This window comes from Tinamus guttatus, unplaced genomic scaffold (genome assembly GCF_059628265.1).
Source record: "Tinamus guttatus ecotype Peru unplaced genomic scaffold, ASM5962826v1 Tinamus_guttatus_pri_ptg000806l, whole genome shotgun sequence".
Classification (NCBI taxonomy): Eukaryota; Metazoa; Chordata; class Aves; order Tinamiformes; family Tinamidae; genus Tinamus; species Tinamus guttatus.
This window is the reverse complement of record NW_028289340.1, coordinates 872,669-895,330: the sequence shown is the minus strand read 5'-3', so window position 1 is coordinate 895,330 and position 22,662 is coordinate 872,669. Positions and strand designations below refer to the sequence as shown.

Sequence of the window (22,662 nt, the reverse complement as noted above, 5' to 3'; positions counted from 1 at the left end):
CTCTGTTTTTTCTATTCTGCTCCCATGTAAAGAATTGTCTTACCAAAACTGAGGGTGGTGGGTTTCTGTGTTTTCTTAAAGGCAGCCGAGGTTGCGTAGTGTGTATATTAGTTTATAGCGATTGAGGTTGCCATTAGGCAAGCTGATTGGTCTTTCCTGCTTTTTATTTTTCATTTTATTGAGAAACTCGTACACGAACGATACAGACTAGGAAGGCAGAGTGGAGTTACATGTTCAGAGAAAGCCCTTGAAAATTTTCTATCTGCTATGACTTATTTTTCTCTGGACACTGAAATTTAATTACTGTTTGTTTCTGAAGCAGTGCCTGGCACTTCTTTTATCTCCCACTGGAGATGTGTGTTGGGTTGGGAGAGTGGAAGGGAAGTCTCAAGGATCCTTTACCTTCTTCCATGTCTTTATTGTAGCATAAACTCTTTTACTTTATGGGATGTACTGCATGTTGTGGATACCTCTCTAGTCTTCTTCAGACCCTTCAATATCCAGGTATGTCCTGTTCCTTTCTTCTGTCTTTTGAGACTAGACTTCCACCTGAAAGTGATAAATTTACAACTTTTTCATGGCTCTGTTATCTTATATTGGAGGCCTCATTCATCATTTTCTAGCACTTGGGTTTGGTAGCAAGAACTCTTTTTGTTGGTAGGTCTTTCAGCCTTTTAATGGCTAAAGGGGGAGGGGGGGAAGGGGTTAGAGATGCTCCTAGTGGCATTTTTATACCCTTCTTTCCATAAATAGAAATACAAAAATATTACAAATAATAATAATATCAATGTATGGTTTGATATTGCAAATGTGTTGCTCGCTCTAATACTCTTATATTCACCCTATTTGGATTTGTTTTTTGCTCTTTTCCTTCTGCTTTATGTAGATGGATAACACATATAATGGGGTATTTATTGTTACTGTTTTAACAATTTTGGCTTTTATGTCTTGTTTCTGGAAGATGCTGCATAGATTTCAGTAACATACTACATTTTACCTTCTCTACAGAATTTCTGCCTCTGTAACTGTCTGTAATTGAGACAACTGAGGGACATCCAGGTGTTTTGTTTTCTAGTAGATCCTATTGTGCGAGACTGGAGCCAAACTCTGTTACCAGTCACTTTTAATATTGCTACGTAAGAATATGATTTTTTTTGTGTGTGTGATAAGTTATTTGCGATGGGAGGGAAGAAACAGTTGTAGCTCTGTTCTTATTTCATTGGGGAAAAGGCAGATTGTAACTACCTCACCCATGCTCTTTGCCACTGTTTAGCACCTGTTTAGTTTCAAATGATAGTGGTGTTCTTATATGTGGTTCTTACATCTAGTTTGTGCTGTGTACTTGGCTACTTGCTTGAAGTTAATAATTTGCCTAGTGCGTTAATTTTTCTCACTCCCAGTATTCATTATAGAATTAAAAAAGCACATGTTGTTAAATTGCCTCTTATTGTTTGTGTTTAGCAGCAGAGTACGTGGGATATTTTCAGGTGAAGTTAATCTGAAGAAGCACTCACATCAGCTCTACACTGTGGTAAATGCAGAGTTGGTGCCCTGTGTTGGCCAAGGCGGTTGGCACATTCAAAGGAGTAAATGGCCCTTTCTTAGCAGATCTGTAGTCCTTAGTTCAACAGCCTGTTGTCGGGTGTCATACACCCAAGGGAATCACCTGTAGGTTGGGTTATCCATTTCCCCGACTCTTCAGAAATGGAAGATGCAAAGTGTTCTGCTGCTGAGGCCAAGAAATTTCTTTTCCTTCACAAAATATGGAAAAGATAATCAGTTAGTTAAGTAACAGGTTAAAATCAAACTATTTTTTTTTTTGTTAAATCCATGTGTCCATGACACAAACATATAGAATGAAAGCTTTTTATGGGAACAGCTACTATTGTATAATTAGAGCTTAGTAGCTTATTACCGCGTACATATATTCGTAAAATGTCTTGAGTACTTCCAGTAAAGTACAGCAAATGCCTTGAAAGTTTATTTAATTTTCTTGTATAGAGTAATCTCTGCAAAAAACTGGAGGTTGTGCTGTGCTGAAGGGGACTCAATCTTTGAATCAGAGCCTGGTATAAATTAGAATACAGAATGTTTACTTCATATTGTAACTAATAGGAATGATTAAGAGCAAATAATTTCTCAGAAGGGTTTTTTTTTTTTTTTTAATCTATGATGTAATGTCTACTGTTAGTTAAAGAAATAGCATTTAGGAAATGCTGTTGCTTGGATAACTTGCCTGAATAATGTGTGGAGAGAATGGTATTCTAATGATATATGGGCGTATTTAGTTGTTAAAATGATTGTAGTACAAATGTAAGTACTGATATCTTGTAGTTAACGTGCATACAAGTAATTTGTAGTTCACAGATACCAAAAGTGAAAATAATTCTTTCAAAATAAATTGTGCAGAGAACAGTGAAATGGTTTTGATGTGATACTTGTCTTGCACAGAGTAATGATCAATTGTGTGTACAGATTTCTTAGAGCAATGAACTGTGTTAAATTGCAAAGTCCCCTGTTTTATCTTACGCTGCAAACTCCATTCTGAGTGTCAAGCTGCATGGCAGCTATTTTTTAAGCCAGGAGAAGAGAAGCTGAGTGATGAGCTGCTTTGGGCACCGGGACGCGGGGAACCTTGTGGCAATCCCTGGTGCTGGGGCTGGGCAGCGGGGGCAAGTGCTGCCCCTCCTGCCTTCCGTCCCCAGTGCCCAGGGGCTCCCCCTCCATCCACCAACCCAGGCCTTGCCCGGCTTGCCAAACAGAGGGGGCTTGCTGGGCACATTCTTGCTAGACTTGTGCTTGGTCAAGCTAGGTTCAGCGAAGGGTTAGCGTGAGCGAGTGGGATTGGGCTGGGGAAGCAGGCAGGCTCTGCACGTGAGAGGAGCAGGACATCTGCCCCGCTCTGGGAGCGAGGTGGTGGGATGTGGCGTAAGCTTCTGAATAAGTCCTCTGGTGAAGCTGCAGCTTTACTCTGCCTGGGGAAGTTCAGGCATTTTAGGCAGGAGGTTATAGCTTCCTCCCAGAGCTGCCTCATTGCGAAGATTAGAATAAATAAAAAAGCGGGTGGTGGTTATTCTCAGGCTGGGTAGTAGGTCTTCAGAGAGGTTTGGTAGCAGCCTTCAAAGTGCTCTAGGTGCTGCAGGAGGCAAGGCAATGTCTTTCAGTGCTCGTCCCAGTCACTCTCGTGAAAGAGTAACTTGGACTGGAAGACCTTGAATTTGGGGTAACTTATTCCGGGTGGTCCTTGAATGTTTATATTAAGAGCAGTGATGGTTCAGAAACCTGATGCAAAATCCTCCTGTCACCAGCCCTGACTTTCTGACTATAGCCAGACTGTACTCTCCGTGGCTCTTTTTTTTTTTTTTTTTTTTTATTATTTGCCAAAGAGATGTTTTAGGAATAATAAACACTGATGGTATTTTGCTGACCTAACAAAACATATGACATGATTAATATTAAATTCAGAAATCTCTGTGTGCAAGAAACAGCTGCAAGACTATTTATTATTATCATGAAAATGTTTTTGTTCGGTGCCATAGTTGTACAAAAATTCAAACTGCTCTTGTATTTTTATTAATGTTGTAGAATATAATGCGATGTTTGTTTGGCATGTCCAAATTTTATGGCTCATTTAGCAAAATATGAATATCCTGCTGATGACAGATTTTAATATAACAGTCTAACAGAAAGGTTATTCAAAAGCCCATCAGAGGAGAATTTGAACTATGCAGTGGATGTTAGATTTCATATGTCCAATTGTGTTTGTGATTTCTAAGCTCGTTTCTTTTGGGAACGCGTAGTGCAGAACATGGTAATTTTATTTCTGACAGACTTGACTGCTGAACAGGTAGGATCACCTACAATTAAGATTAAGCATCTTCCAAAACTGGACCTCTGGACTGCTGTGATCCAGCTAGTTATGATTGTATATTGCCCTAATGGAAATAGCAGCTGAATCTTTACCTGGTGGGTACCAGGAAATAATCTTTCTCCCTCATATAATCAAAAAGTACTTTGTCATCTAGTAAAACGGTTAGGTGGAGAAGGCACTGCTCCTTATTTGGAACAAAGACCTGCTCTGTGCCCTGTGATAGAAAGGACTGATAGAAACTTGAAACAGTTTCATGGCTCTTGGTAGGTTCCTGATCAGGATAAGCACGTGTCACGTTTGGCTGAGCATGGCTGAAGCCATGCTCCAGCTCGTCTCTAGCTGGATATTTTGCTTCAACTGTCTTTTGAATGATATTTCTTGAATCCAAGGCACACAATTGGGTGGAGTTTCAAAACTAATGTCCAGGTTTAAATATTGTATGGCCAGTAGCACTTCCTCGCCCTTATTACCTTTAAAAGTAATTGCTCACTGAGAAAACGTTTGCTTTTCCATAGCTGCTAAAGTTCTCTCTTGACTCTAAAAATAAAGTCTGTTTATTGATTTTCAGTGTGCTGCAGCTGAGTTGCTGTTGCCAGTGTTCCTGAAGCTCATTGTTACGAATAATGAAGTTTGATACTTCCATTACAAAGATTATTGTGTTTTTAATATAATATCATAGTTACAACATTCTATTGTTTTGAACTGTGTCATTTCAACCATTAGTCTGTATTTTTTAAGACTACATAGTGTGAACAATCTCTGTAGTGATGGTATAGAGAAAAGTGCACACGTCATTGCATTGATGCTTTTGGTAATAAACTTTTTTTAAGTTTTTGTACATATAATGGAAAAAGTGCTTTGCATTTTTATGCTTTGTGCTTATTTTTTTTACATCGTGTGTTGCTTACACCTTTGCGGGGTGGAATTCAGTATGTTAAGATGCCTAAACAGCGATGTTAGCGGTTCCTGTGTAGCAGTTGGAGCCTGGAGAGCTGTGCAGGTGATGAGGCAGCGGCTGCTCCTTGGGCTCGCTGCGTCGCCCAGCTCTGCCCGCCGAGGTAGAGGAGGGATGTAGTGTATCTAGTGTGAGCGGGGGGCTGGTGGCCTGCATGTTGCGTTGCTCTTCCCATATTCCCTCCTCCCCCCCTTAACAGGCACAATGTCCTTGCTTTGTGACTGGGTGACCTTGCAGGGTCACTTTTAACTTGGATCAGTCCCCGTGTATGGAGCCCGCACGTAACTGTGCTAGAGCAACCACGGGAGGGATTTTAAGGCATCTGACCGCTCCGTGCTGCTCGGAGCGGCAGCCCTGCGTGCCCTCCCGGGACAGTCCTCTCCATTGCTTTGCCTGGCTCAGTGCTGGCACTTAGGTGCCTGCATGGCAGGTTGGCTTAAGAAGCTAAACTGACAGAAAACTAACCCTGCAAAAACATCTCTGGGGAGCTCCCCTGTGTTGCTTTCCAGCCATCTCGGCAGGCTGCTCTGGCTGACTGCCGTCTTACAGGAGCATGAAAACTAGCCAGTGTCTCAAGGAGTAGGGGAGAAGCAGGTCTAGGCCTCTACTGAAAGGCAAATGCAAACTTTTTCTCTCACAGTAGAGTTTAAATGGTTTTTATCCTCTTTCCAGCTCTTGTCCTCTTTCCTTTCCCTTTCCTTCTCAAATACTTTTGAGATTTGCCTTTTTATTTTTTTTTTCTTTTTTGACCAAGTTACTATCTTTTTCCCTGTTGTAGCTTTGTAGCTTTCTTTTTTTGCTGGGTGTTTTTTTTGCTGCCTGTTTTAGAAAAATACCGAATGATTGAGAGCATCAAAGTGTGGTGGGCTTTTTTTTTTTTTTTTTTTTTTTCCCTCAGTTACATTCCAGAGTTTCCTGTTCCCCTTTTCTGCTCTACATTTGTGAGTTATTTTCTTACAGAAGAAGTCATAAACCTTCCTGGACTTTTTATTTTCTTTCTTTCTCCCTGGTGATTTCATTGAGGAGATAATAATATCTATCCTAAATCTTCTTGCAAACTCTGTGGGACGAATCTACAAGGGTTAAATAATAGAAATTCCTGATTTTTGTCCACCTTTTACTATGCAGATGTAGTACTTTATTTCAACATGAGGTTCCAAATGTTGCACCAAAACTGGTGACCTTCTCTATGTTGGTTGCCTAATTTCCAGGTACTTAGGTTAGATTCTTAATCTCATTCTATATGTAACTCTTTCATCATTTTCTAAAAATAAATTGCTCTTTGGGTATTGCTGTTGTGTATTCAGTTGCACAGTTTCATATTTTAGAAGTTTTAGTTGCCTAGTATCTTTGAAGTGACTTGTTAGCTTTATACCCTTTTCACTTTTGGGGAGTAAATTTGCAATTAATACATTGTCCCTATTCTATCCTAACTTGTCTTCTAAACTTTCCTATAAAACACAAAACCTTTTTCTTCCTTTCTGAATTTTTAGCATATCTCCAGTCTAGCTGTAGAGGTCTTGTTAAATACAGCTCCGCTGTTAGAGGTGGAAATATCACTTGTTTGCTTTTTTGTTCTTTCTTGCTCCCTGCCCACCCCCCCTTTTTTTTTCTCATCTTTTTCTGGGGCCTGATTTAAGATTATTTATTTCAGTTGTGCAGAAAGACTGAGTAGGTGGCAGATTCTCTCAGAGAGAGAGAGAGAGAAAATGAAATGACTCTTTCAGGTACATGATTCTGGAAGTGTTTGTGGTGATGGTGCAGTTGCCTTTGTTAAAGGTTTGCACCTGCATCTAGGCAGTGGTTTTTAGTTTTCTCTTAGAATCACATAGGTTGGAAGCTGTGTCATTAGTGCTTGGATCATGCAGGTTGGTACCAACCTCCTGCCCAAACAAACCCAGTTAGAGCAGGTGCCCCTAACCTTGTACAGTCCTAACAGCTGCTCAAGTCAACCTGCTTGACCACCCTCATGATACAGAGTAAATAAATTCTTACATGGGAGTAGAAGTTTTCTGTGTTGCAGCTTCAGTGAAGTGCCTCGCTTTGTCTTCTCAACACCTTCCCGTTAGGTAGTCAGCAGTAACGTCTCCCTCAGCCTTAGCTTAAGGCTGATCAAACCCAGCTTTCTTTCCTTGTATGTGTACGTGTTCCAACCCGAACCATCTTGAGAGCCTTTCACAGAACTTGCTTCTGTGTATCAGTATCTTTTACATACCGGGGAGTGCAGAACTGGATGTGGTTTGAGTATGGTCTCACAAGGGCCAAGTGGAGGGGAAGGGTCCATTGCCCTGACTGCTAGTATGGCCTTGCTCTTGGCCCCCTTTGCTGTCCCCTGGCACCTTCCTAGGGAGCCTGGAATGAAGCAGGGTTTTATTCCTGGCAGAGCTAGAGTTTGTCAAGCTTCACGAGGTGTCAGCTCGTTTCTCTGTGTTTCTGGGAAGCTGCCCTAACTTCCAGTGTATAGACAGCTTCCCCCAGTTTGGTATCATGTCCAGATTTGCAGAGTGCACTGGCTCCCGTCATCCAGACAATTCATCAAGACATTGAACTATACTGGCCCCGGTATTGATTCCGGAAGGAAGCTGCCAGCTGCATTGGTACTGGAATGGTCGCAAACGCTTTCACACCCTGATGGTGAACTAGTATTCCACCCACATTACCTTTCAGTTATCCAATCCGCATCTCGCAAGTCCAAATGGCTTCTTGGAGGATTAACTGCGTAACCTTCTTGAGGACAAACTAGCCTGTGGCTCCCTATATCTTCGTTGTTGCCCTTCTTGAAGGGGGATGTGATGTTTTTCCAATCTTTGGGAACCTCTCCCACCTGCCATGATGTTTCAGAGGGAATAAGAGGGTGACCTAGCAAGGACACTTAGCAAGGCCCACAGCAGCCTTAGGTGTGTCCTGTCTTATCCCTTGGATTTCAATGTGTCCGTGAGGTTGGGTGCTCCCTCACTGCAGCTTTCTCAGCAGTGATGCTGCGTGCAGGCAGGTTCTGCTGGTAGATTAGGGAGACTGAGAGGCGAAAGGGCAGATTTTACCAGTGCAGTTGGAAGCAGAGAGCATCCAGTGCCTCAGCCTTTTCCATGTCCTTCATCAGCACAACCCCTGCCTCGCTCAGCCTGTTCTTCCCTCTTCCTTTTGCTGCTGATGTACTCTAGGAAGCCCTTTTGAAGCACTCGTGCCTTGCTTGTTCATGCTGCCCTATCAGCAGCATCCTTGGGGATGTCTCTACTTCTCCACTAGGAGAATTAGTGGAAAGGGCCAAGGAAACGTTTGCTGCTAGTTGTGTCCTTACAGCTGCTATCTTCCTAGGAAAAGCCTTTTAATGAGATTGAAAGGAAAATATTTACTCTACTTAGAACTCTTCTCCTTTTCTCTATCTCTGTTAGCTCCTGTTAATACTTCTTAGCTACAGAGGTAAACAGAAAGTGTCAAGCAGACTTTGGCAAATGGTCAAACGTACGCAGCTCTGTTCTTGAGTCCAGCCCTTTCCCACCATATAGCAAATGCAACACTATTCATGAGAATGGTGGTCCCTTTCCTTGAGAAAAAACGTCTTGACGTTGAAATTGTGGATACATGGATTACAGATCAGTGCTACAGACCACAGGCAAATACTGCTTTTTTTTGTTTGTTTGTTTGTTTTCCCATTTTTGTTCGCCCTGGACTAGATGCTTTGTATTTATCACTGGCTTTCTGTTAATGTAATATTCCTGAAAGGGAGCTTTGTGTTACTTATCTAAGAAATTAAGTTAACGTGTTAAAGAATGTTGATATTTTATATAAAGAATTTACATAAAGCGTACGTGTGTGCTTCATGTAGTGTCTTGCTGTCAAGTTATGACTGCTCCCTACTTTCTATCAAGGGAAATCAGTTTGACAGCTTTTCTGCAACAAATTTATGGAAGGGAAGTTGAAGTATTGTTTAAATAGTAGTTTAAGTAGGTTTGTAAATCTTTACCTATAAATGCAGGTTAGGCTGTAGCTCTGCACAGATTTTGTTGCATCATTAATGATTAAACCCCTCTCTGTTCCCGGAGTGCTCCTTGCTGCTGCTGGCTGGTGGGTCCCTGAAAAGACCAGGGAACTGCTCTGACCAAAGAAACTTTTGGTGTTGGCTCCCTCCTCCCTTCTCCCCCAAGTTACTTTCAGCCAAATCCATTTCCATTCCCAGGATTGCTCTTAGGTGAAGAAAGAGCTGAGCTAACATGTGCAGGACAAGAGGCGAAGCAGCAGCTTGTGGGAGGTGAAGGGTGTGTAGTTCATGCAGCTTTACTTCAAAATATGAAAATGCAGCTTCACTGTGGTTGAACAGTTGACCTGCTAGAGCTGATCATACCAAAACTGGAAGATAAAAATGTGTTTAGCCTGGAAGCTGACCTGGCAGAGCAATAAAACAATAGGGAAAGCAAAGCAAATTATTTTTGCATTGAATTTTTGAGTACTTGTATCCTCTTTAACAGTAATATGTGATGACTCTCACTGACCAACAGATTAAAACAATGGTAAGGTTTGTTTTTACTTTACTTTAACTTAAAGTTTCCATAGTTGAAGTGAATGGTTATGAGTGTGTTTAGATCAATTTGCCTTTTTCCCCAAATACCATGGTATTTTTGTTAAGGTGGCTGCATTTGTAAGCGTTCGTATGGTAAAGCCTGTATAACATATTCTTTCCCCGGTTATCTTGGTCTGAAAAAAAGGACTTATAAAACTTACTGAGGTTTGAGTTTTGTTTGGTTTTGGGGCTTTTTTTTTTTATTGTTCTGTAACCAGTTTTTTGCAGTTACATCAGCTGGTCTAATAACAACATATCTCTGTTATGTGCATCAGTAGTTTTCTTCATTCCACACTCTTCAGGATACTTTATTTCTGTCATAACAGTTCCTGTAAAAATGCTGTCAAACTTTTTTATCAACAATTTTACTGGGTGTTTAAGGTGCTCCTTGGAGACAGATACTAAGAAATGTGCTCTCAGGATCCTGAAGACTTACAAAAGCTTTGGTGTGTTGAAATAGAAACCTTCAAGCCTTTACTATTACATGTGGGGAGGGGGAAGGTTTTCATGATAATCCAGTGATTTAGCTGAGAAGTTTTTTTTTTTATGAGACTAATAAATGCATCTACCATCACACTGAGAACAGTGAGAAATATGAAGTTTGTCGTTCTGGTCATTGCAGCTTGGGAGGCCCCCAAAATGCTGGCATGGCCAAAGAGTAGTGTAGGAGATACTTGAAATAAAAAGTCTGTGTTCTAAAAGCTGAAGTTTTGTCAAATTAGAAAAATAGAGAAGAATAAAAAAGCTGGTGGATTAAGCTTAAAAGCTGTAAGAGAAACTCAGGCCTAAGAGAGTTATTGATTGTGGCATGTTACTTGTTGGTTAATATCATCTTTCTATGACAGGTGGAGAAGATCTCAAATGGTAGATATTTAAAAGGATAAAGAAGCAGTGAGGTGTTGGGGGAATTTCACATCAGGCAGCTTTATGACTGTACTAACCAAATAGTGGGAATGGAAATAAAGACCAGAATTAACTTCATAATTGCCTCCAAAGTCCTTGATCGAAGGCTCGGAGAAGCTGAGCTGCCTTTGGATAAAAAGGAACCTCCTTCTTCCCCTCCCCTCAAAGAAGTAACTATCGACAAACAAAAACAAAGGGGAAAGATGGACAATTTTGTTAATAGAAGAGGTACCCAGTTGAATTTCACAAAGATATACGTTAAGGTTGGTGCAGATTTAAGAAAAGGGACTCATCACTGAGCTGACCAGGTTTATTGACATCACAAGCTTTACTTGGGCTCTTCTAAAGAGTGCTTACTGCAAAAAAAAAAAATGGAGAAAATGCCCAGGATTTGAGTTAAAAATTGTGTGTTAAATTCAGCATAGGTGCACATAAAGTAATGTAAGGGAAAGAGTCCATAGGAAGGAGAAGGATCTGTCCTAAATTGGTTATGCATTGATTGGCTCTACTGGTCCTTAGACAATCATGAATGAGAAGATGAGATTACAGTACATACATTTATGAAATTGTCAGTGCAGTTCTCCATAGCAATCAAGATAGCAAATCTAGTCTTAGCAATTATTAGGAAAGGAATAGAGAATGGAACAGAAAATATCATGCTGCCCCTGTAAAATTCACAGCACATCTGCATCCTGAATATTCCACAGTGCTGGATTCCCTCTTCTCCATCTGAAAGAGGATATGGTGCAACTACCGAAAGTTTGGAGATGAGCGTTGAGGGTGATTTAATGCTATAAAATAGCTTTTGCATGAAGAAAAATTAAACTCTGGTTTTTAGCTTGCAAGAAAAGAAGACTGTGAAAGAGCACAATGATAATATATAAAATCATGAGTGAATAGGGAGGGATTGCTTATTATTGTCTCCCATAATACAAGAACCAGAGCAGCGGAGTACCAAATAGGATCAGCAGATGCCAGATTGAATCAGAACAAACAAAAGGAGATCCTTATTCATATAATACATAATTAAGCAGGGGTACCATTTGCTGTAGGATGCTGTTGATTGTATGAAGTAATGTTGATTTAAAAAAAGCAACTGTGAAGAAAATCTAGCAAAGGCTGTTAAGCACAAAAACATTACTTCTGGCTCAGAGTCCTTGGTAGCTGCAAGTAGCTGGAAGCTGACAAACAGTGCTATGTGCCCTGTTTTTATACTTTTCTCTACTCATCTGTTGCCTACCATTTTGTTGTTGTTGTTGGCTACCATATTATCTTTTTCTTTCATGATTTCTAAATGTTTTTCCCGTTATGAAGAGAAAAACGTAATGAGACAAGATACAAATTAACTGGAATTAAAGCTACTGCTTAATCTGTTTTACAGAATTTTAGTGAGGCAGCTCTTACTGGCAGTAATGAAGGCCCAGGTGAATGGTGCCTTAATGAGCCCTGTTTCCTTGTTCTGGATCTCTGTCAATTAAGAATTCCTCCTATGCCATCACATAGTAGGACAATCTCCACACTGTTGGATGTTGCAGGGGATGGATCTGTGATTTGATGTGGTATGGCCGCTCTCAGGGTGTCCAGATTTTTACGTAATTGCAGGGTTAGCATCAGATTTCAATTCAGATCAGCAGCAGATGTTGGATTATAAGAGTATATTATGTCAAAATTGTATTTGGAACTTTTAAAACCAGTGGTTTCTTTTGCATGGAAAAAATAAGTCTGTGTTTGGGTAGTAGATTTGAAATAACGTGAGGAGTCTTTCCACTCGTGTGTAGTTCATATTATCAGAGGAACCTTTAATTTATGGATGTCTATAAAATAGTCAAAAGCCTTGTAAAACTGCCTCAGTTCATAATTTTTAATTAAATAATAACTGCTTATATTAGTAATCAAGATGTTGACAGATACTTGTATTTATTTAGGAAAATGAGTCACTGTTCCATTGATTAACTTATATTGTCAAATGATAATTAAATGTTGACATCAACAAAGTAAGTACTCAGGCAAAATACATACAGTTTATTACTCTGGTTTGTGCTGAGTAATTACTTGGCTTGAAATCAAGACTTACTTTAACTTGTTCTCATTTCAGCTTTGGATAGATCACAATCCAAGAGAGATGGAGGTTTTAAAAATAATTGGAGCTTTGATCATGCTGAAGAAAGTGAAGGAGACACAGAGAAAGAGTAAGATATTTTTATACTTTTGAAAGTATAAGTGGCTATGTATAAAGAGATAGCTTTTTGTAATTTCTAAATTAGCAACAATATATCATAGTATAAAGGCTTCAGCAGTTAAGAAAAATATTTTGGAATAATTGATTATTTTAACTAGTATTTCCATATTCAATTACAATATAATGTAAAGTTCTCTGTGAGCATGGGGTTGCAATGCAGGCTACAATATGCTTTAAACTACTAGCACAATTTAATTTCTTTCCTTTTAGTGACCGTATTATCCATCACCTCATGGTTAAGACTAAGGTATTTTGCTGACTGTAGACATAGATCAAGGGAAAGCTGGGCCTAAAAGACTGTAGGTTTTTCTGCCTTGTGTTTATCTCACAGGATGAAGTTAAAACTGACTTTATTTCCTGTAGTTTATTTCTTTAGTATGTTTGGATCTCTACCAAAGCTTAAACCTGATGTGTATAGTTAGAATAAATAATTTATCCTTGTAACATTTTATTGTTACTGGTATGTTTTCTCAATCTTATAGTTGTTCTTTAAAATATATAAATATATGTATATGTAAAGAAATAAATACAAATTTCATGTATGAAGAATACACAGGAAACTTAAGTATTTGAAAAGTCTCTATTTGAGACCATTCACTGTCATTAAAATGTTTGACACCGCAGTGGTAACTATTGTAGGACTGGGATATTTAATTTTATGTTAGGTTTGTTTGTGGTTCTCGGGTATTTGGACAGTGAAAGCTCAAAAGTGTAAAGAGAATGTGCTTTAGTGAGTAGACACTGAATCCTGTAGTTAATATGAAAATAATTCTTGTATGAATCTGCATTTTGGCCTCTCTGATAATCTTAGGAGACCACTTCAGAGTAAAAATTTTTTGGAGATACTATTGTGCCAAACACTCTGTAGGAGGGGGATGGGAAAGTAGTGGTTCACTGAGCATATAGCAAAGCAAATAGTTTAATGAGTATGAAGTAAGCGTTAAGACCTTTTGTTAAAATGGAATTTTATCAGAAATTAGGGCCACTTTTTGAAGAGTTCTCAAGAATGTTTTAGTTTGGCAATTTAACATCCATTTCGGGTGTATAGTAGTGTTTTAGGTGTAGTGGCAGATTAGGATTTGCATTTTATTTGTCCTGAAAAATGAAAATAATAAGCATTTGCAAGTATAGTGATTTGATTCTTCTAAAAATGTGCTGGTGTTATCCAATCTCTCCAGATGATCTAAGTGCACAAAATGAGAATAAGTATAGGGTAGTGATGCTAAAAAATCTTTGTAAAGCTGATTTTAAGACATATGTTTTATATAACTGTGTCTGATTGCTGTAGTATTTCTTAGTGGTTGCTCATTCCATTCAATACTATTACAATTTTCCCATAGTGATGTATTTAGATTTTATTACCTTCCTGCAGAAGTAATTCTTATTTTTATACCTGTGAATTACCTAGACTCTTATATGCAGATATAGATAAAATGACAGTTTTGAATGAATCCTATGAAAATTCATAGGATTATTTTAAACTGAAGATCCCACCTTTTTTTACTTACCAGTGTTATGATAACCATTTCAGACAGTTCCCGTCACCACAGACCCTCCAAACTAACTTAAGCTTTCCAAATATTTATTTTTGATAACACTTTAGTTCTTTTATTTTTTTTTGTTCTTTTTTTTTTCCTTAATGGCACTGCAAGGCTCATTTTGACCATATCTTTTAAAAAGTTTTCATATTTTACTTTTCTGAAATATTTTTCCTTTGTGTAAATATTGAGCTAATGTATTGATTGGAATATTTAGAAAGTAGTCAGCCTGATAATGAATTGTCCTTCCTTCTGTCTAAATTTCACTTAACCTTTTTGCTAAGGGTTTCAACTTCAGGTAGTTGTTCAGAAAAAAAAAAAAAAAAAAAACACCTTTGATTTCCCTCCCACTCCCCCTGTGTATTTTGAGTGTGTTGTGCAATAAGTACATTTGAGGGGCATTGTTTTAGTGTTGTTTTTATTAGGTATGCTACTGCTAATTAGCAATGCCTATAACTTCTTTTTCATGTAGAACAAAAACGTACTAATCTCCAGTAAAGGACTGGGTGGATCTCAGCAGGGCCTTTTGCCCTAGTAATTAACTCACAATGATTTGGTTTTGAACTGGCCCAAGAAGAACATTTTCCTGCTTAAATGGTGGGCGCTGTTCTTAGATTAAACCTTTGAGGGCTCTGTTAATGTCTTGCTCGATTGATACGTGATAGAAATGTTTGCAGCTCTTTGGAGTATGATACCAAGCATCAACATCACTTTTCAGCTTTGAGTTGTTTGCAGATAATGCTATGGCAGGGTTCTTAGGCTTCTAAACTAAGAACTTACCTGAACAGGTAAGTGAATAAGGATAAGTAAATAGTATGCTTTTCTGTTGAGTCCTGAATTTGAACGCATAAACTCCACCTTGGAAAGAAGTCTTATTTATCTGAATCACTTAATCATATGCATACATATGCATCACTTTAGTGACTATATATGACTTTAGTGACTTTAACTTGCATTTAAATGATCATATTCTAATGTGAAAATCTCTATCTGTAGTTCTCTGTTTAGATAAAAAGTGAAAAATCACGAAGGCGTATCCTCCCTGAGCCTATTTCAGTAATTTAAGATGTTATTGTCTGTGCGTGTGTGGTATAGTGGAATCGTTTTTTCCTATGTCTATATAAATGATATCCTTTAGGCAGGCAAGCGTAATCATGCGATACAAACATTCCTCAGTTGCTATGTATTTTGCTGTCTGAAAAAACAAACTTTTGGTACTGATGCATATATTTCATGTTCCGTAAAATCTAAAAATACTTTTTCTTTAAAAACATCCAATTCTCAAATATTTCTCTAGTCACGTCATCTTGCATTATAAGAGTTATTATTGTTCAGTGAGATTTAGTGATTTTTCTTTTTCAATGTTTTCCTCCTTTACTGCCTGTCACCCCTCAGAGGCCCTTGGTTAAAAGGGTCGCAGTGCTGTGGTCTCTTGGAGCCCTAAAGGGATAGAGCCCATACAGGGACGTGGTGAAACTGACCCTGGTTTCTGTACAGTCTGGAGCTGGAGCTGTAGAAGGAAAAAAGTATCAAGAGGTGAAGCGATTTCGTCCAGGTTAACGCAGTGCTGGCTGCTAACAGCTGTAAATTTTAATACCATGGATAGTATGTGAAGAAGTACATCTCCTCTGTTCACCTGCATTTTTGATACTTTATTATTCTCACTGATTTCCAATTATAATCTGGGCCATTTTTCTTGTTACTGTTAAGTCCTAGAACTCTTGAGGTCTGTAAGTACAATACAACAGTGTCAGCAGCTAACTGTTATTAACAATAAATTTCCATTATTCTTCCCATATCAAAACCAGCCATGTGCATGTTCTTACCTAGGGTGCTTTCAGAGAGCTGGTCTTACCTTACGACTCAAGAACTTATGTCTTGCATTTGCTTGAGTATCTTTGTTATGTAAAAGTCAATTGTAACATGAAGAGAAGTCTTGAGCTTGGAAGTTGTTAGGACATCAGAGTTAGAGCAGGAGGGACTGAGTGGCTGTAGGGTCTATCTAGAGCTTAAGTCACTGCGTACGTTGCAGCTCAACGTTACTTCTGCAGCTAAAAATATTTCCACCTTCACCTCCATTGTTGTGTGTCTCTGTCCCCTCCCAAATTCTTAACTGCTTCCTTGGACCTTGTGGCATAACTGCGTGTACTGCTATTTTTTTTTTAATTAAAAAATGAAAACTCGCAATTAAAAGTTGGCTAAAGGTTGTGGGATTTTGTTCTTAGCAGGTGAGGAATGGCCTTAACAGGGACCGTGATGAGTGAGTCAAGAGAGTAGACTGGAAGTGAGAATGTGTTACTGATAACAACTGGTTTAAGTTATGATTATGGTCTTATTTTTATTATTTAGGATTGTTGGAGTATATCTGCCTATTATTGAACAGAGTGCACTTTCATATTATGAATATTTTTAGGTATTTTCTTTGAGATTATAATATTTGAGGGTTACAGATACGGAAGTACCGAAGAAATGCATTTTAATGAGTTAAACTAAATTGAATATGCTATTTTAGGAAGGCATGCTTTGGCAGTAATTGACATGTGATAATATTTAATATACAAATTCTCCCCCAAAGGATTATAAAGTTTGACAATTTCAAATTACATACTTATGTTTATGAACAAAATAATACTGTGTTTTGTAGGTTTAATTTAATATTTGATTCCCTTTATGCATAAAGCTTTATAGAAGCTTTCATAGTGCTGAAAGTACAACAGTATTTTCTATTTTGAATTAGTCATATATTCTTCTAATTTTGCTGTTTCTGAAATGACATATACACCTCAAATTTAACTTAACATAATTTATCTTGATGGCTGTGTTGCCAGCTTGAATGTTCCTGTCTTTTTGGCTGCATGTATGTGATGTGTGTGTGATACACGTTTGAAGAGGGAAGTAAAAAGACTTGGTATGGGTTAAAAATGTTTTGCTGGTGCTCTGATGCATTACAGTGTGTCTGCTTTTCTCTCCCACACTTAACTGTCTAGTGAGGCAAATCTGCTCAGCATAGATGACAGTGATGGGCCCTTCAGTCCAAACGGAGATAGAAAGGTAAGTGCCCCACGTTCGTCTGGTGGTGAAATGCATCTCCAAAGCTCGTTTGATTCCTAGACAGTGTTGCATAATAATCTGTGCCATGCTAAAAATGAAAGTTTGCGTCGTTTGCCACATATGTTCAAGCTGTTTACAGACCTTTAGTGTTTTTGCTGCTCTCATTTCCAGGGGTCTTGCTTGTGTTGTAATCTGAAAATATTGCAGGATGCCATGGTGTGGAGTGGGTTAGCTTTGCTAAATTTTTAGTATCCATGTTTTCCTGAAAGGCTTAAAGCTGTTTTGAATGTAATGTTATTTTCCAGCATGAATGGTCTGCTGGGACAGGAGAAATGGGAGGGATCCTAATACATTATCAAAGTCTGATATCCAGGAAAAAAAAAAAAAAAATATCATATCAGACAGGTGAACTCTTCAAATTGCTCATAAATAGATGTTGTTTTAGTTTAAACAATGTACTTTTACAAAGTTGTTAGGAAACTGAAGACAGGACTTATATTGAAATTGGCTTTTGGGTAGATTTTACATAAAATTTAGTGAACAAGTGGTCTGAAAATGAAGATAATACATAAAATTACAAATTTAATTTTAATATACAAAATTATGTTATATATATTTATATATAAATATTTAAATATACAAAATAATATTTATGTAAATATTTTCCAATTCTTTATTTTTCTTTCCTCTTAAACTTTTGAACAAGGTTTTTTTTTTAATATATGTGAATTGTGTCTTTACAGTCAGTTCGATGTCGGCCTGGAGCTGTCGGCACCAGTGGCGATTCCATAAAAACGTACGCAAGGCGAGGCAAAGCTGGCAGCTTGAGACTCTTTAAAGGGAACTCCATAGGTCTCAACATGATGGGAAATAGCAAGAAACTGAGGTACAGGATTTAGTCTTGCAGTTACTTGTTTGCTAAACAAACGTTATGCTAGAAGTATACAGTGTAAAATACCTCTGTGTTATCGGCTGTGTATTCAAGGAAGCCACACTTTCTTGTACTGCTGAACAAAGATAGAGGTCAAGATTGAGACTGTCCTCTTCCAAAATGTTAGGTCGCACTTATTAATGAAATGCTAAAGGATGACTAGAATGGACTGAATTGGAGCATTTGCTCTCATGCTGTTACCTTGCCAAGGTCTGCGTGTGCTGCTGTGTTTCCTCTCTAGAGTGCCGTGCAGTAGAAGTATTCTCTTTTTCCCACCAAGGCTTTCCACATGACTGTGCATTGCCAAGGCTAACTAGGGGTGTCTTTTCTCTTTTTCTTACTGCAAGACATGATATGGTTTAGGAGCCACTGACTAGAACTGTTCTAGAGGCTTTAGCCTCTAGTATCATCTCTGTGATTCTGGATGGTTAGATCATCGTTCAGGATCATCACTATTTCATTCAGGATTGTCACTTCAGTCTTACTAAAATGCCATGAATTTAATTCCATTTTTTTCAGGAAGGAAAAGATCATAAGGTAACCAGTGATACCTGGGCTAGTCACCAATTATGTAGCTGAGCCAGAAAAATCTTTGGTCTCGTATTTGTGCCAATCGATAGAGCACCATTGGTTAGTAGGACCGTATCATCAGAATCCCTTCAAAAAATAAACTCCATAAGTACTGTGTTACTGTGTCCTCTCCTGTGCTTCTGGTCATTTCACCTGATGTACAGAGAATAAATCCAGAATTTGGATTGTGTGGACTGATTCTTCACGTTGATACAGAAGAGTTGTGCTCTGTGCTTAGAAAGAGTTCTGATTTATGACTGCCTTTGCTTTAATTGTAGCCTGTTCACAGATGTCAATCTGTCTTGTCAAATTTCAAAACCTAGATGACATTTTACATACTATTTTAAACTAATGTGGTACATAACTGCTCTGATTTTGTTTTTCCTTGTAGCACATTTACTTAAATTCATACCTTGTCTTTGGGGAAAAAATAGGAAAAAAAAAAAGCCTAAGTCCCACAGCTTCTGAATGTGCTTCTGTAACTGATAAAGAGGGTCGGGGGTTTTGTTTGTTTTTTCATTCTTAACTGGGGAGCTTTTTGAATTCTGCCGTTGAAAGGACCATGCAAACAAAAGGTTAGCTTATTAGGTGAGCAAAATATATTCTTATGCTACATTCTTCATTTTTTTGTGGCTTAATTTTGTCAAATAACATTTGAACTTCAAGTGATCTCTGAAATTCTGCACTCACAGCAGCTCAACTTACTGTTATTATAACCAGAGGGATAGGGAGTTATTTGGGTTCCAATGGCTATTGGAAGCTTGTAAAAAATGAGGAGTTGTATATTAGGTATCTTTAATAAGTTTTCTCACATTAACTTGTTTGTCATTAACATTTTACTACATTTACATTTTATTCTGTTTCCTGTAACTAACTCTTCTGTAGCTTGAAGATTCATGATTTCTTTTCTAGCTAAATGTTCACAATGAAGACATGAAAACTTAATCATTCCCGTCCTTTCACTGTTTAAAAATCTACCATTGTCCTTAAGAGTACTGTTGTATAGGGTTTGCTCACATAAACCTAAGGCAAAATCCCTGCCTACACTGTCCAGTATAATGCAGAAACCACCCATTGCATATGTCTGAAGGGAATGAGCATTTATTAAAAAGACTTCCCTGGGTCTTTTTGGTAAAGAGGACACATATGTTTTTTCATCCCATTCCTTTGTTTGGAAACTGGCTTTTTATATATACGCACACATATATATAAATGTGTATGTATACATATGTATAGTGTGAGAGAGAGAGACAAATAGAATGTTATTGAGAGCATAATCCTTTATATATCTACATGAAATACATATAATAATGGCAATGTTTTTTAGAAGATTTTTGTCCCTGCACAAGTGCCTGTTATTTTTAAGCACGCATAACAACTTGAATAAGGAAATAAACCAGTAGCTTGGCAGCTGTTGCTAGCTCATTATGTGGATACATTTTTCCATCTCATTTTTATTCTTTGTCAGTTAAGAAATTAGCACTGTACTTCACTATTTATCCTTGATTTATGCTATTTAAATGCATTTTTTTCTGTTTCATTCTTTATTTTTTAGTATACACAACAAATACATACGATTATATACAGATTCCCGAATTCCCCTCCCTTTCAAATTGGCCTTTTTATGGAGTCATCCATGTTACGTTTATTCTTTGGAACTGTAGTCTCAAATATTATCTTAGAATAGATAAAATGCTGTTGCAAAGCTGTCATGACCTCTTTGCTCCATTTTAATGGTGAAAAAGCCTGTGCATGTTCTTTCTGTTTGTTGTGTTCTGAGTACTCCTAACCCTTTAAAAATGGTTTCTTCTAGTGCTGTGAATCTGGAATCTTCTGCCCAACTGCAGGATTTGTAATGTAAACCAGCCTTACTACATAATTTTTCTCCCTTTTCTATTCAAGCAGTCATACTTGACTGTGAGAGTGTGTGCTTTTTTTCTGAAGTTCTGGAAGAGTATTTGGATTTTATTTTGTTTTGAAGATAAATAACTTTTGAGAGGTTTTTTTACATGGAGCATTTAGGTCAGAGGTTTTCTCACTTAGATTGGGAATACTTTCCATTGACAAATACATTATAAACCCCAAACCTTCCATGACTTATAAAACAGCTGCAAAAAAATAAATTTATTGCATGTGCATTACAAAGGTCCCATCTTTTAAATATAAAATAGCAATTCACCCTTGGTTGAGTATTGAGCTGCATGCAGAATTTAAATGCAAAATATAATTATCTCCTGCTTCTTAGTAAGGAATCGCTAATGAAGGAATTTATTGATGAAGAAAGGATGGGAGTAGGCTGCTGTGAACTTGGTGTTTGGTTAAAACTTGTACTACCAAATGTGTGATTCCTGTTCTGATTTTGGTCACTTCGTTTAGTCAGGTGCATGGTCATTCTGCAAGTAGAGGTTTGAGATGAAGTCTGAATCTGAGAGCTGCTGGTGGTCAGTATGGCCTCCCACATAGTTGTTGACTGAATTATTATTAGGCTGTTAGGTCAGATTTTGAGAAGCTGAACTACTAACTGAGAATATACATGATGTTTCTAAACTTTGTGTCCTAGAAGAAGGAATTCTATCTTTTGATAGGTCTCGATGGGTGTTTTTCTGTAATGCTCATGGTGAAGATCAGTCAAAAATTCCATGATAACTTTCGATTTTAACTTGTGATACTTGGTATAAGGCAACAAATGAAGGGTGTGTGGTGCTGAGATAGAAAAAGATAAAAAAAAAAAAAATGAAAGAGTGATTGGCTCGCTTTGGTCTTTCAGGGGATTGTAAAGGAGAGTTTAGGAACTGCTTCACAGCTTCTTGGGGAATTCTGAGATAAAATTTTTTCGTATATTAAATATGATAGAAAGATTAGTAAGTTATTAAATACTGACCTCCTAGTGATGGAAAGATTGTTTAAAGAAGCAGCAAAATAATGAAAGAAATTACAAAACAGTTGGAAGTCTGGCATTGACTTCCTGAGACCAGATGCTGGCTGAATGGCCAGTGATCTGCTCTGTGTGGAGTACTTGGGCTTTTAGAAGAATTGACAAGATTTGGGCACAGCTAAAATAATTCATTTCTAGGTTCCTGTATAATTTGCAGTATTGATCTCTCTTGCAGTAAGAAAATATTTAATTAAGAGCCTTGTTATTGCAAAAATGGTAAATGACTAAATCTGTAGAAAACAGTGCCACTGACTTATGGCTTGAAAATGTACAGGATTTTCGTGGAACTATAGGTGGAGAATAGCTGAGTGCCTTCATCTGACTCTACTGGTGTGTTATCAATTTATATAATTCAGGTGTAATGGGGGAAAATTGTTTTCTATTTTTTTTTTTTAAGAAATATTTCTGAAAAAATCACATACCAGAACCTTATATTAAACTCTTTTTCTGTATTTTTGCAGTGAAAATGCTCAGACTATGTCTTGTCCCGTAACTGTGGTACATGGTAGACGTTTTCACCACGCACATGCACAGACAACAGTAGTAAAAACAGCAGCCCAAAGGTAAGGCTAAATAAATTTGTTCCTCCCGATGGCCAGTTTGAAAAAGTCCTTTTTAGCATTCTATGTAAACATATTCATTATGCTTTTAAAGTGTTTGAAAGAAGGAGAAGTACATTCTGTGATGCATTCTTGATCTTCTGTGAGTGAACTTCTGTCATAATTAGTGAAATAGAATATAAGGCTTACTGTCATATAACCTTAGAGATTGCTAATCTTAAAGCATAATATGGCATATACTCAGTAGGAAAACACCTACCAATGTGAATATATTTAGAAAATATTTAGAAAATATGTGGCATGCAGTATAAGGCAGGACATATTTGCTATGCTGAAGTTTTCTTTCATGATTTGTTCAGAGTTCCTTATCTGTATGCTGCCTCATATGTGTGTTTCATCCTATGTGCATTGCATAGTTGCCTTCCTCTTTCTTATTTGTCTGAATTTTCTGTAAATTTTGGGGGAGTAAGGGAGTCATATGTAGGCAGCATCCTCCTTTTTATCCCTTTTTTATCACGTTCATTGCTATCTTCAGAATAACAAAGCTATTG

At 37.8% G+C, this 22,662-nt stretch overlaps 1 protein-coding gene across 2 annotated transcripts in view; it reads left to right on the top strand.

Moving 5' to 3' along the window:
- SENP6 (SUMO specific peptidase 6) overlaps positions 1–22,662 on the top strand; it is a 68,804-nt gene that overhangs the window by 3,588 nt on the left and 42,554 nt on the right. For both annotated transcript variants that reach the window (XM_088537538.1, XM_088537537.1), the window contains exons 2-5: positions 12,383–12,476; positions 17,052–17,115; positions 17,859–18,001; positions 22,013–22,114. In XM_088537538.1, the coding sequence (XP_088393664.1) occupies positions 12,383–12,476; positions 17,052–17,115; positions 17,859–18,001; positions 22,013–22,114 (403 nt within the window). The remainder of the gene's footprint in view (positions 1–12,382; positions 12,477–17,051; positions 17,116–17,858; positions 18,002–22,012; positions 22,115–22,662) is intronic.